We start from the raw sequence: 14862 nt of genomic DNA on the forward strand, positions 1-14862 counted from the left end.
GCTGAATGCAGGCGGCTCAGGGGTTGTTTCTACTTGGGCAGTGCGCACAGTTCAGCCGTCGATGAGCCTCGCCTCAGGGGAACGGCCAGCGCGCGCTACTCTGGCAAGGGATGCATACCTTACCGGTGACGTCATCGATGAGCAACTACAGCACGTGCTACTCGTGCCGTTGCTGCACAACCTTTTTTACTATCGCAGCCTTTCATCCTCTGCAGTGCTCCGCGCATGGTTACGCCAATGAGGCGAGGCACGCCGCTCAACTCGGGAATGGACGCCAAAAAAAATTTCCAATTCCTAAAATTAGAAATTCGAATTTCTAAAAATTTCTAAAAAAAATTTGAACATACGAGGGCACAAAAGAGCGTGAGCACGGTTTTCTTAAAGTGGACAAGCTGTGTGCTGCTCGCTCCATGGTGCCCAGCTACTCTATGGCGCCCTTGCACGCAGCGCCCCGCGCGATGTCAGCACATTCTTCGGCCTTTCCAGCGGCTGACTTTCCTACCAATCGTTCTAGCCACCCTAGTAAAGTCGCCGTAACCTGAAACGTACCGAAATGAGCAGGCAAGCAACATTAGGCTGTTACCAAACTTGAATGTGACAAGCACATCCTCTGCCAGACAAGCAGATGCACATTCAAAGCAGGATACGCCTTCAGAACCAACCATGTTGACTGCTTCTCCCTGAAGAAGCACGAACCCAATCGTGCCCTATCATTTGCTGCTCAAACTTATACCTAGGCATTCCTAGTGCACTTTAGCACATTTTTTTAAATTCCACTAGAAAAGCGGCTTCGACGAGGAGTCATTCAAAGTTGCAGGCGCAGTTAATCCATAGTCTCAGATTTGTCATCCTAGACTGCTCGGAACAAGTATACTTTTAGACATGTGATGTCGGACTAGACAGGAGACATGCACCTTCATCTGCTCTGAATGTGTTCAGAGATGGGGAAATATTTTTGCGCATTAAAAGAACGTGCTACCCATCCCAAGGATCTTTCTTGGGTCAACAAAGATGAGTCCCAGGCCCTCTAAATGTAGTGCGCAATTTTTGGAATGAGCAGTAGAATGGACCTCAAAACTCACATGCAGATGGATCTTACTGAACGATCAACAAGGTCTTTAATAAAATGATTTTCGATGAAAGAGGTACAGCAGCGATCACAGATAATGAAAATGAAGACACATCTGAGTCCCAACTCAGAGTAGTCCCTGAGACAACAAACAGCTTGGCGAATGCAGTGTGCAGTCTGTACAGCAGCGATCACAGATAATGAAAATGAAGACACATCTGAGTCCCAACTCAGAGTAGTCCCTGAGACAACAAACAGCTTGGCGAATGCAGTGCGCAGTCTGAATCCTGGACCTGCAGGATAGCTGGTCACTACTTTTCACATGCAACGGGGATGCTTGGGTTTCTTGCACCTAGCAAGAGATGGCTGGGGTGGCCGAACTCCTGTAACAAAATTAGAAGCACCGAATTAAAAGTAAGAATTTAAATCAGTTAGTGTAGCACCAAACATTTTAATAGCAGAACAGAACCTTTAATGACAATCCCCATCACATAAAAAAAAGTAAGACGTTTGCACAAAATACTACCTCTAGGTCAATTACTGAACCCCTTCAGATGTTATGCACACAGTTGTTCACAAAGCAAACAAACAGCTTGGCAGCACATTCGCTACAGTCATGTGGACAGATTTCACCAACATTTTATTCTGTAGTTTTAATTTGATTTGATTTGTTGGGGTTTAACGTCCCAAAGCGACTGAGGCTATGAGAGACGCCGTAGTGAAGGGCTCCGGAAATTTCGACCACCTGGGGTTCTTTAACGTGCACTGACATCGCACAGCACACCTTTGTATAAAAAAAGGACTATTTAGACAGAAAAAATGTGAGTAAAAATGGCACGAAGCGTCTCAAGAGGTTAATGGTATTTTCAATACACACGATCAATAAAAGACTGAATGAGGAAACGGCCACTTCGAAAAGCAAAAAATTGTCAATGATAAAAAGAAAAATGGATCAAACATAACTCGTCCTCAAACTCAGGCCACATCAACGGTGAAAACCAAAGTGCGAAGTACAGTCACACGACAGATTTAACGGTGGATTCACGATGTATCCATGCAAGCTTGGTCACATGCTAGAGACCTTTTACTTGTACTAGAAAATAGAATTAATGAACTCTGTAGTGCTGAGGCCACACCTGGACTATAAAACATGCTTTAACATTGAGTTTTGCATTAATTCTGAACATCCAGGTTTTTTAACATCCACAAAAGCCTTGGTACTTGGTATTTTTGTTCAGAAATGAAAGGTACAAGATTCAGCAATATACACACATCACCTATCACAATATTCCAATTCACACTTCTGTTGTACGACAGTACCCCAGTAGCAACTATAATATGTTTTAAAATAGAATCTGGCACAACCCAGATGACCAGCACAAGTGGACAAGATATGTACTTACACATATATACAGTTTTGAACCCTTTTATCAGACATGAACAAAACCAAGATATACACCTGCTGCTAAAAAAAATTCTTCATATCAAAGGTACACAAACTGAAGCAGTGCTGCTTTCTTGAAGACAAAAAATGCCTCCAGCACATCGTGTGACAACCTCGAGGCTTGAGATAAGTCGTGCAGCAGTACAGTTGAGCCCAATAGTAACAAGCATGACTTTCACATGTTACTCGTTCATTACATCTGATGTTCATGAGGACTAGATCTAACACAATGGACTGCAGTATGGCGTATCAGGAACTTCATATCGGCATGGAAAAGTTTTGGCACTAGTTGGCGTATCTTCACAACTGCACCAGTTTCAGTCTCCAAGCAATGGCGTCAACATACACCTAGGTCACCAGCTTATGTCACCAGTGCAAATGTGGTTTGCTTGATGGGCAAAATGTTAAGCTGCTGACAGCATGGTGCAGTAGGGGCACCACACTGCAGCTCTTATTGAAAGAAGACAGGAAAAAGCGTGACACACCCGACACAAATGCAGAGCCCAAAATGGATGTATCTGCCCATCAGGCCAGAACCCTCGACATGACTTGTTTGCAGACAGGGAGAAGTCTATTGTCATGATGCTGCAGTGGCACTTAAAAGGTAGGGGGGGCACTTGGAGAGTTTTTAAACAGATGAAGTGCAAGAGAAATTGTCTCTGTCGAATGCAATTGCCACTGTGGCAAATGGCAAAAGCTAGTGGCTGCGTGGCGCAACTGCCTACCTTACATGCGCATGCAAGCTCGCAAAAATGTGTCAACTGTTTTCTTTCCCAGAGTAATGAACCCTCCCCCCAAATTGATGTCAACTTTTCTCGGAAAAAAGTGGGTTCATTATGCGAGTAAATATGGCATGAATGAGCACGCATCTCCTGCTTAACGTGCAGTGGCAGGGGTACATGCAGGTCTCGCTGTTGCCAAAATTAGCACGGAACTTTGTTTGTGCTAATTTTTGTAATCAGTTGTAAGTTTTGTAATGAGGATTCCACTGTATATGAAAAAAGTAACAATGCTCCTTAGTAAGTGCATGCTAAATGTCATATCTACTCATTAAAATGTCCATGCAAAAGCCCAAAAAGTTCCTACAAAACACTCATAAGTATGATCCTGTGGGCACAAGCTATAAACACGAATTGTTACATTCTATATTACAGACAACTAATTTTCTAATTAAACCACTGCAGTTTACTATTGTATATTGCTATGTATAGGCTGACTTTTTTTCTTTCGTTTTTTTTTTAAGTGACCATCTCAATTTTGGGGGTTGATTTATACACAGAGCCGACACATCTGCACGGTCTAAGGTAGTTTCGGCCAAGCTTCCCGTAGTACAAGCATCGTGCCAGTGCTCGTTCCTGGGGCAGGATGCGCAAATTTGCATTCCGCACCGTTTACCCAGCTTGCTCACGCCTGCGGTCGCATTCTTTGACGAGTGGTTGACAGCGTGAGAGCAAACTCCCGGCAACCTCTGGACTGGCACACCTCGCACCAGAATCTGAAACTACAGGGCTGCTGGCAGTTCAGTTTGCCACAAATCAACCGGCCGCATGCAAGTATGGAAGGCAGGATGAGGCGCTGTTCTCGCATTTGATTTCCACCTGCCTCCGACTGCTGGCCGTGTCACTGCATCATTGCAAATTCTTTGCTCTACGCTGCACACATGCCACAATGCAGTCTCGAGGAGGAGGAAAGGAGGGGGACCAATAGACTTCTACGCTGCAATATACGGTGCCCGAAAAATGAGTGAAAAAGGTAACCTACATTTCAGCCAAGAGGACAAAGTGTGACTGGTCCAGACAGGTGGATTCACATGATGCACAGCCCATGAATACAAACTGTCATTTGGTTTGTTCAGTGAACACATATTAGTGCCCTGAAACACTTTCTCAGCATGGCACCTAAACCCTTCTAAACGCTGGATAACAAATACAGCTGCCCAAAGTATGGCAAAAGGCACACAGTCTTGCTCCAAAAAATGTTTACCACTTCCTGCACTTGTTAAAACCGCACCAATTTCTTTGCACTGCTACGGTGTCATTTTCAGTGAAATTAGTACACCACTGCAGAGACAGCAACAGTAAGGCTTCTATCAGCATCACAATGGGCATAGAGGCTGAGGAAACAGGCCAAGCCTGCTGCACCACAAGTGAAAAAGACAAAAAGGCCGCACTTTGGTGAGGTCTTCAGAAAAAATTAATTTTTGCGCGGCTGGAAAATTAGAAAGGCATTTCTATTTACAAATAAAAAAAACTATGGGAGTTGGAGTGCATACCGTCTTTTCACAATGATGACAATCTAATACCAGCCAGAAGGCTGTGCAGAGATGCTTTTATGTATAACCTCCTCTTCATCCTCACCTTTTCGAGCCTTCTCCGACTCAAGTTTTCTTATCTCTCTTTCGATCTGTGAGAGCTCATCCACAATGTTGTCATGATACGTTGCAGTCATCATCTCTCTGTGCAACTCTAGCCTGCAAGGACCAGAAAATGTTAATTACGGCACTGATACTTAAGCTGTAAACATGCAAGCACAAGGAATCCCACAGAAATGATTATTTCACTTAACATATCCTACAGGTTCTGCTGTGGCAGAAAATAAAGATGATTGCGCTTGTCATATATCTGTTTCCAGAAAGTTCAGTCTCTCCAAACCCCATGCACTGCTTATGCTCATTTAGACACATGATCTCCATGAGAAGAACACTTTACATGAGGCCACTTTTCTTCCCTGTGGTATAATGTAATTTGTGACCATTTCATAACATTGGAAGTTGAGTTTTAAGTGGTATCTATTCTGATACCTAACATGGTATCCACCTACTTAGCTATGTTAGCTAAACTGATTGCATAGGCTGATGGTCCTCAATGGTTGAGCCAACACGACTAAAACGATTACAGTAGACTCCCATTAATTCAAACTTCAAGGGAGCAGAGATTTTCATTTGAATTATCAGAAATGCAGCTTAATGTGATCCCAGACTAAATGTGATGTGTTTTATGGACATCTATGCATACAAATAGTAATTCAGAACTCTTTCATCATCCAAACGTAGCTAAATGCTTTAGCAGAACATAAAATATCGGTGAAAGGCACTGAAGTCTTTACTCAACCTGCTGTCTCCGACTGGTTGTATGGCTGAAAAAAAATGATCAATAATGCATTTGTTTCTCAACAGAGTAAAACAACATTAATTTGAACCTCAAGGGACTGAAAAAAAAAAAAGGTTCGAATTATTCAAAGTTCTGACAATTGAGTGGCCACAAAAACATTTCAGAAAGCAGTTTTGCAGTGCAGTAAATTGAACTGATGGAAAGATAAGCAATGGCCATCTGCTTTTTAGTGAAAACTGTGTGGCAAGGACGATTTTTCGCAACTGAAAAAAAATGATCAATAATGCATTTGTTTCTCAACAGAGTAAAACAACATTAATTTGAACCTCAAGGGACTGAAAAAAAAAAAAGGTTCGAATTATTCAAAGTTCTGACAATTGAGTGGCCACAAAAACATTTCAGAAAGCAGTTTTGCAGTGCAGTAAATTGAACTGATGGAAAGATAAGCGATGGCCATCTGCTTTTTAGTGAAAACTGTGTGGCAAGGACGATTTTTCGCAACTACATCGTGGTGTACTGTTTGCCCACTGTCATGAATATCAAAGGAGAACTGCTACAAAATTATAAGGCCTTCTGTGGCCTCCATCACAGTTGCGATGCAGTAGCAGTGAAGCCACCACACAGCGAGCAGCTTGTGATGACCGCACATTTTCCGCAGACAACCCCGCGGAGGGAAGAGTGGGGAGCGCACACTTGTGCAGGAACAGCATGAAGATTTTTTTTTTTTTTTTTAAAAGAACAGCGACGCCCAAATCAGAGTGTAATCTGGCGCACAGCTGACCTTGGCGCCCCGATGCGCGGTCTATAGCAGATATCGTAGCAGATTGGTAGACGACACTTACTTAGGGCCAGGTTATGGCGCCCTGTACGTAGCCTCAAGTGATATTTTTGCTTTTACGGTCCCTAGTAGGGTCCGACAATGTAACATGGCCATTCTGGAATGCTGTAGGGCACAAGCCAAACAAGCTTTTCCGTGGTCGAATTGCGCGCGTTTTCCTCACAGTGAATGATGCACCATCTCTTAAACTACACGCTGCCCAAATATCGCTTCAAGACTTGGGCGCATAAGAAGATACCAAAAAACAACATTCAATTAGTTGTTCTTTTCTTCTGTGGGACCCGAAATTGGCAAAATAGCTCCGAACTGGAATGACCGCAAAGTGGGTAAAAGTTTCAGGCCACAATGAGTTAATGACATGAAATTGCATGTAAATGTGTCAACTTCTGGCAATTTATTTTTTTCTGATGTGTAACAGTGCTAAATTTCATACATTACTGTAGTCTGTTGCGACCTTCCGGCGCGACAGTCAAGGGCGACCTTCCGGCGCGACGGTCAGGGACGGGCTGACCCTACCGCCCATTAGTGTTCTTTTTTTGTGTGCCATCTCCCCCTTGTCGTTTTCAGCCACATGTCCTTCTGGCCCGGGGAGCGCCTGGGGGTGCGTTTGGAGGCTCGCGCTCTGGTCTTCCCAAGTAATCAGTTATGAGCCGTGCCGGCTCACCCAAAGCGGAAGCTCTTTGTGTGAGCGCGGGCGCCGATGCCCCCTCAAAGGTGCCGCGGTTGGAAGGGGCTTTTGGACAGCGTGGGGAGAGCGAGAGCAGTTGTACTCCGGACGCCGAACGACGAGCAGCTAGCTTCGCTGACTGCTCGAGCGTTCCGGGAGATGTGCAGTTGCGTTGCATTTGATTCTTGTATTTAACTTATAAATAAATTCAACGAGTTAAGTTTCAACGACTGGATCAAGTCTGATCATTTGTGATTACGACAACGAATAGCGGCAGCTACGCATAGTTACAACAAAAGTTCTGGTGCCGAAACCCGGGAACGGATTTCTTAGATCGACCGGACCCCAACGACAACGACAAGATGGAGGTGCTGAAGAAGAAGAGGAAGGCTGTCAGAGCATCAGCGACACGTCTCACTAAAGAAGCCGACGACATCTTGGCCGCCGAGACAGCACCCGACATCGAAAAGGTGAGCGTTCTTCTCGAGCGCTTACAATTGGTGCAACGGCAGCTCAACGATGTGGACTCCGCGATCGAGCCACATATCAAAGATGACGACGCAGACGCCGAGTTTGAACAGGTCCTTGAGTATACCGACAAGATTGCCATTAACATCTGCAGATTAAAACTCAAGAAAAATCCTGAAAGCCGGAAGGAATCAGCGAGCACCTCTACGACTTCCGCACATCACAAGATAAAACTTCCGAAATTGGAACTATCGAAATTCGACGGAAGAAGAAAAAATTGGCAGCCGTTCTGGCAGCAGTTTGAGCCAGCTATTCATACGAATCCGGACCTCTCCCCTGTTGACCGCTTTAACTACCTAAAGTCGCTGCTTTCTGGAGAAGCTGAAGCCGCCATCGCCGGGCTTCAAGCTACAGCTGAATGCTATACCGATGCCATCGAAATCCTTAAGCAGCGATTCGGCGACCAAGCGGCCTTGATACAGGAACACATGCAGGGGCTTATCGATATCCGGGGTGTGATGTCTGCGGAAAAAGTACGTGACTTACGGCGGCTCTACGACGACGTGCAAGTGCGTATGCGAGGCTTGAGAGCGTTAGGTGTTGGCGACGACAGTTACAACGCGATGCTGTATCCCGTCCTGCTTCGTGCACTTCCAAGGGAGCTCGTCCTCGCCTATCACCGCGCGCACGCAGAGGACCAACATGCTCCGAGTGCAACGTCATCGACAACGGCAGAAGATTGTGCCCGGTCCACGACATCCTCAGCAACAGCGACGGACAGCCGGACACCACTCAAGTCTCTACTTCGGTTCTTCAGACTGGAGTTGGAGAGCCGCGAGAAAGCCTTCGAGCATCGACCTGAAACTGCACCCGGTAAGCCAGCGTCTCATTTTCACGGGCCAAAAGGCGAATCAAGAGGGAGCATTCGACCCTCCTCGGCCGCAGCTTTGCTTGGCTCAGCATCGAACATCTGCCCAATCTGCGGATCAAGCAATCACGGAGGGGAAGATTGCAATTCAGATTTGGATGTAACGCAGAAGAAAGCAATTTTAACGTCCAAAGGCAGATGCTTTCGCTGCACAAAACAAGGTCACAGATCCAAGAATTGCAGAATGAGACTGATCTGTAAAAAATGCACACGAAGGCATGCGACCTCCATGTGCGATCCCGCCTTCATTAATAACTCATCGAAAGGAGAGGGAGCTACCGAAAGAGCTGGAGGAGTCATCCTGCATGCTTCCGAAGCCGAGGAGAATCGCCCCAAACAAAATGTGCTAATGCCAACGGTGACCACTTGGAACAAAGGGACTAAAGCAAAACGAATGTCTCGAATATTATTTGACAGCGGAAGCCAAAGAAGCTTCATTTCCGAAGATTGCTCGCGGCGGCTCGGTTGCCGACTGCTAGGAACCGAAATACTCACTATTGGAGTTTTCGGAGGAGTACAGAAGCAGCGCACATTCCGACGCGTCGAAGTGCGTCTACTCGGAAAAGATGACCCCAAAGCAGAATGTAAAATTGAGGCCTTGGAGGTACCTACTATATGCGACCAAGCCATCCCTGGTCCCGACGAGCAGATCAGGAAGACTCTGCGCAAGCTCTCATTGTCACCGGGTGACGAATTTCAGCATCCCCACACTGCCCTGATCGATGTCCTGGTCGGTTCAGATCACTTCTGGGAATTTCTAACTGGCAGGATGGAGAAATTGGACGCTCGGCTAACGGCAATCGAAACAGTGTTGGGATGGGCAGTGCAAGGCAAAACTTCATCTTCCTGCCAGGAAGCGACTTGTGCTCATGCCGTCGTATTAAGAGCGACGGTTGCAGATGAGCAGGTAGAGCCTGTTTTGAACTGTTTCACACCTGTTGAGCTTGGACAACACAGGGGAGTAAAAGCCACGAACCCCGTCTGCGGAGAAGAAAACGAACTCCTAGACTTTCATCGATTCAGCTCCGCAACTAAGGTAAACCGGGTGACAGGTTGGATTCTGCGGTTGGTAAATAACCTGCAAACAAAACAAAGGCATACGGGTCCCCTATCGGCTCTTGAATTGGAACATGCACAACTTTATTGGCTGAAGGAGGCACGGAAATCGACATTCGGTACCGAGCTGCAGCGCGTAGCTAAAGGAGACAGGACGCCGCGTGATTCAACCCTCAACGACTTCGTTTTACGGAGAGATGACAACGGGTTGCTACGGATACGCAATCACACCTGTTCAGCGGACAAGGACTACGACGAGCGGCACCCTGTCGTCCTACCGAAGCAGCACCGATACACTGCCTTGTTAGTGCATCAGGCTCACAAGAAGTTGTTGCAAGCAGGAGTGCGGGACACGCACGTGCAACTGCGCGAAGGGTTTTGGATAGCGCGTGGCCAGCATTTGGTGAAAAGTGTAGTGCGCTCCTGTGTTGTGTGCCGGCGGCTGAGTGCCACCCGCGTCGAATTGGACACGGACCAACTCCCCCCGACAGAACTTCTCAAGCAAAGCCTTTCGAAGTCGTCGGAGTAGATTTTGCGGGCCCACTCCTACATTGTTCTGTTCACTTGTGCTGTGACGCGTGCTGTGCATTTAGAACTGGTGAAGGACATGAACACGAAGCCTGGGGACATTGTTTTGGTCCGCGAAAGCTTTCCTCGCCTCCTGTGGAAAAGCGGAGTCGTTGTAACGTGTGTTCCACGGACGCGACGGAAAGATAAGGTCTTGCGAAGTCCGGCTGCCGAAGGGCAAAGTGGTTAGACGACCTGTACAGCTTTTGTACCCGATTGAGCTGTCAGAAGCGTAGAATGAGTCGTTGACCCATTCGGCGGGGGAGTGTTGCGACCTTCCGGCGCGACAGTCAAGGGCGACCTTCCGGCGCGACGGTCAGGGACGGGCTGACCCTACCGCCCATTAGTGTTCTTTTTTTGTGTGCCATCTCCCCCTTGTCGTTTTCAGCCACATGTCCTTCTGGCCCGGGGAGCGCCTGGGGGGGCGTTTGGAGGCTCGCGCTCTGGTCTTCCCAAGTAATCAGTTATGAGCCGTGCCGGCTCACCCAAAGCGGAAGCTCTTTGTGTGAGCGCGGGCGCCGATGCCCCCTCAAAGGTGCCGCGGTTGGAAGGGGCTTTTGGACAGCGTGGGGAGAGCGAGAGCAGTTGTACTCCGGACGCCGAACGACGAGCAGCTAGCTTCGCTGACTGCTCGAGCGTTCCGGGAGATGTGCAGTTGCGTTGCATTTGATTCTTGTATTTAACTTATAAATAAATTCAACGAGTTAAGTTTCAACGACTGGATCAAGTCTGATCATTTGTGATTACGACAACGAATAGCGGCAGCTACGCATAGTTACAACATAGTCAATGTCACAAGTTCTTCTGAATATTCACGACAAACTTAAAAAAGCGCTGTTTTGCAACACAAAACGTTTGGCACGTTTAACACAAAACATGTACTTTCATCTGCTTAAACATTTCAGTCTACATTTTTTATCATATCAGTTAAAGACAAATAGGTGTTTGCTTATGCTGTGATTTCAACACTACACTCACAAGGCGAGCTAAATGCGTGGGAGAAGACCCTCAGTGAAAATTAAAGGTAGTAATCACCTTCGTGCACGCAGACTTGCCAGTTCTTCCTCCAGGCATTGTAAATCCTCCATGTCACTATCGTCGGACACACTCTGAGAAAGAAAAATATTCAACTCAAAAGTTAAGGCACAATTTGAGATAGATTTTCAGGCCACTTTAACAGCAACAAATACTGCAACTGAAATGCAACAAATGTTTAGTTTTAGTCACCAAGGTGTTAATAAATTTAATTCTTGTGAAGCCCCTACCAGAATCAAAAACCCAATTTATTAAGTCACCAAATCAAGTTGCACTTACAATTGCTCTTCGCATGCATAAAGAGCAAACTAGGTTGCCCACCTGCCAGTACTCATCTGTCGGCTCGAAGGAGTTGACGACTCTCGTGATCTCCCGCCTCAGCCTCTTCGATGGGCGTTCGAACAAGTTCAGCAAGTCATTGACACTGGAACAGTCACCAAAAAAAAGAAAAGAAAAATGTGGATTGAGACTTCAGTTCACACATCACACACACAAACATTGCAGTGCAGGTTACAACCATATGGTCCATGCTCATCTTTTGTGCTACCTATGCAGTTAACCTGCTGGCTATGAAATACAGTAGACTCCCTTTAAGAGGAACTTGAAGGGACCAGAAAATCTGCTTAACAGAAGTGTCCCTAAAAAAAAAAAAGATATGTGAGCATCCTAGATGTGTCCACATATATGTTACGCGAAAAAAGTTAATAACATTGCCTTTTTGAGATAGAGGGTAATTGCTAATAGAGCATTTATTACAATATACAATAAGACAGCATGCAACAAGCTCACATAATCCTACGTGAAAATGGCATTGGTTGAGTTTTCTTTTTTCCACTATATCTTTTCACTATATTCCACGAAGGCTGCTATTGCTACGATTGGTATGAGTTTTTTTTTTCTGCTTATGGCTCATGAAGGTTTAGGTACCAAAGCGACTTTGGCTATGAGGGATGCTGTAGCGAAGGGCTCTGGAAATTTCGACCACCTGGGTTATTTAACGAGCACTGACACTGCACAGTACATAAGCCTCCAGAATTGCTCCTCCATCGAAATGCGACCACTGCAGCTGGGATCAAACCCGCGTCTTTCGGGCCAGCAGCTGAGCACTGTAACCACTGGGCCAACGCAGCAGCTTGTTTTTCAACACGACAGCGTTAAAGGCCTCGTTGCCCAGAAAATCCGTCGTCAGCGTTGTGAGCAAAAAATCACGAGCATGACTCTGGCAGGTGGACCCCAGACAGCAACCTAGGAGGCAGGTGGACCACCTATGTCACGTAGGTGGCAGTTAAATTAATGATTGGTCGCTCGGGAACATCAACCAGGGCCACACAAGACACACCGCTAGGAGCACCTTCCATCGCAGGGCAGTGGCGCATCGCTTAACCACTGCACCACTGCGCCAGAAGGTGTACGAGGACTCCCGGGGATCTATGAATGTAAAATAGAGAATGAAATTCTGCATACATGGGAACTAATCTACTACACTATCATGTCATACCTTTAAGGTGGACCTTAAATGTCCCCTCTAATTTTTTTTTTTTTTGATTTCTGCTTTTAATCCTGCTCCAACCATACTGAAGGTGTCCAACAGGGTAGCATGAGTCTATCTAGCTCCTTCTGCTGCATAATTATTACCACAGCTACGAGTAGGCCCACCATGTGCCTACACCATACACCGCAAGCAATGCATGCGGCGCCGCCATCTGGTCATCTCTGCACTACGATAATGCGCTGAAAATAAGCTGACGATGAGAGTTGAAATGAGTTGATAATAATGAATTTAAAATGCGGCCCCAGAGTTTTAATGCGCCAAGTACATGAGTGGGTGCACTTTGTGCATACACGCCATTTGGTCTGTGGGAGGCAACGCGCAGCACGTGAAACGTGCATGATGCTGAGACCCAAACATGCCAGACCTCTGTGCCAGCGCAGGCATGATAGTGTCCTACCTTTTCCATACCGGCAAGAAAGCGCGCGCTCCCTCAAGATGGCTTCCCCACAGTTTAGTTTAGTTTATGGGGTTTAACGTCCCAAAGCGACTAAGGCTATGAGAGACGCCGTAGTGGAGGGCTCCGGAAATTTCGACCACCTGGGGTTCTTTAACGTGCACTGACATCGCACAGTACACGGGCCTCTAGAATTTCTCCTCCAAAGAAATTCTAGCCGCCGCGGCCGGGATCGAACCCGCGTCTTTTGGGTCAGCAGCCGAGCACCATAACCGCTGAGCCACCGCGGCGGCGGCTTCCCCAGTTTTATGTGAAGGTGTGCAGGAGCCACCTTGTGGGAGTGCATTTGATCAGGTAAATGCATTTTGCATATATACATTTTTTTCTTTTCTTGACACTGCCATGCGGACGCTCCGTGAATGCCATTGAGTGAGGCCGCCGTAGTTCGCGATCGCTGCAAAAGTTCGTCTAAACCGAAGGACACGCGAAACAGTTCATCCCAAGCGGATAAATTTTACATTAAGTCCCATGGGAAACCAGCAAAAAATACCACAATGTTCATCATATCCAAGAATTTGTCCTAACCGATTGCGTCTCCTGTACTGCCACTTGCTCTCATTTCTGAACCAAGTTTGAACCAAGCTTGGAGCATGAAATCGGGCCTTTTTGACCTCTTCAGAAGTTCTGCGCATGATGGTGTACTTTTGGGAACAAAAGTCTTCAAGATGTTACTACTGGGCAGAGAAACCAGAGAAACAATTCTCCAAGATGTGTGAGCGATTACTGAAACCAATAGCTCTTATTAGCCGGTCGCTCCAGACCACACTTATGGAGGTGAAAGTTGGACGCATGTCCACTAAAGTATGGCAGTCAAATGAGATGATCATTGCCAGACCTGACGCCTATGTTTCTAGTCCACTTTCGGCACGCATCCTAGAAACTTGTCACCGATATTATCAGAGTTATATGGTGACTTTTCACTACACACTACATCTAGTGTCAATTTCTCAAGAGAACAGGGTAGGCTAAAATGTTTTAAAAATTGATTTTTTTTTTGTGATATGAAATCACCATTTTTTCTGAACAAGATCCAATGTCTCACTTGTGTGTGAAAAAAAATTGACACAAAAAATGACATTTTTAGAAAAGTAGGTGGTGGCGAACTGTGCTCCATTTTACACTCATGTGCGAGATGTAGCTCTCCTGTGTTAACAAAAAAATAAGAAAACAGGTAGGCTGATTTTCTCAAGAATTAGAATGACTATTAGTGCTTATCTGGCAACAGCAAAAGCTTCCTAGCCAAAAGCTTGAGCCAAATTTAGCTCTAGACGCCATGCGACTAGCCTGAAGTGCATTGCTTACTCTTACCCTGCTTCGGTGCGATTCCACAAGCAGTATGTGTGTCTTTTCAGCTCTGGGCCTCAAGTTTAACAGTTACTGCAATGACTAACACTGAAGAATTTGTGCTGTAAGCATTGAATCCGCACTAATCAGCCCATATTTACTGTCATGTTGTTGAATACTGGGAATGCCGTCCGGCAGAGGGCACAACGTTTGAGTGGCGGCTGGCATCTACCACGAATTCTTGTTCTTCAAAACTATTGCTGTCAGCAGCACACATAGACGTGATAAAGGTGCTTACTGACCATGGCTATACACTGGTTGAGGAAGAAAAAGAAATGCCTCCATGGGAATATAGAAAACGCAAATGAGTAATGAACAGTTCTGTTTTTG

The 14862-nt window shown here is 46.1% G+C and overlaps 1 protein-coding gene across 2 annotated transcripts in view; it reads right to left on the minus strand.

Moving 5' to 3' along the window:
- Positions 1 to 1093: 1093 nt before the first annotated feature.
- The window catches only part of LOC149353615 (uncharacterized), a 99251-nt gene continuing 85482 nt past the window's right edge, over positions 1094 to 14862 (minus strand). For both annotated transcript variants that reach the window (XM_089582691.1, XM_089582690.1), the window contains 4 exons: positions 11504 to 11606; positions 11183 to 11256; positions 4871 to 4983; positions 1094 to 1452 (listed from right to left, as the gene is read on the minus strand). In XM_089582691.1, the coding sequence (XP_089438817.1) occupies positions 1388 to 1452; positions 4871 to 4983; positions 11183 to 11256; positions 11504 to 11606 (355 nt within the window). In that variant the 3' untranslated portion in view covers positions 1094 to 1387. The remainder of the gene's footprint in view (positions 1453 to 4870; positions 4984 to 11182; positions 11257 to 11503; positions 11607 to 14862) is intronic.

The sequence above is a fragment of the Amblyomma mixtum genome, chromosome 3, assembly GCF_055824585.1.
Source record: "Amblyomma mixtum isolate Tamu chromosome 3, ASM5582458v1, whole genome shotgun sequence".
NCBI lineage: Eukaryota > Metazoa > Arthropoda > Arachnida > Ixodida > Ixodidae > Amblyomma > Amblyomma mixtum.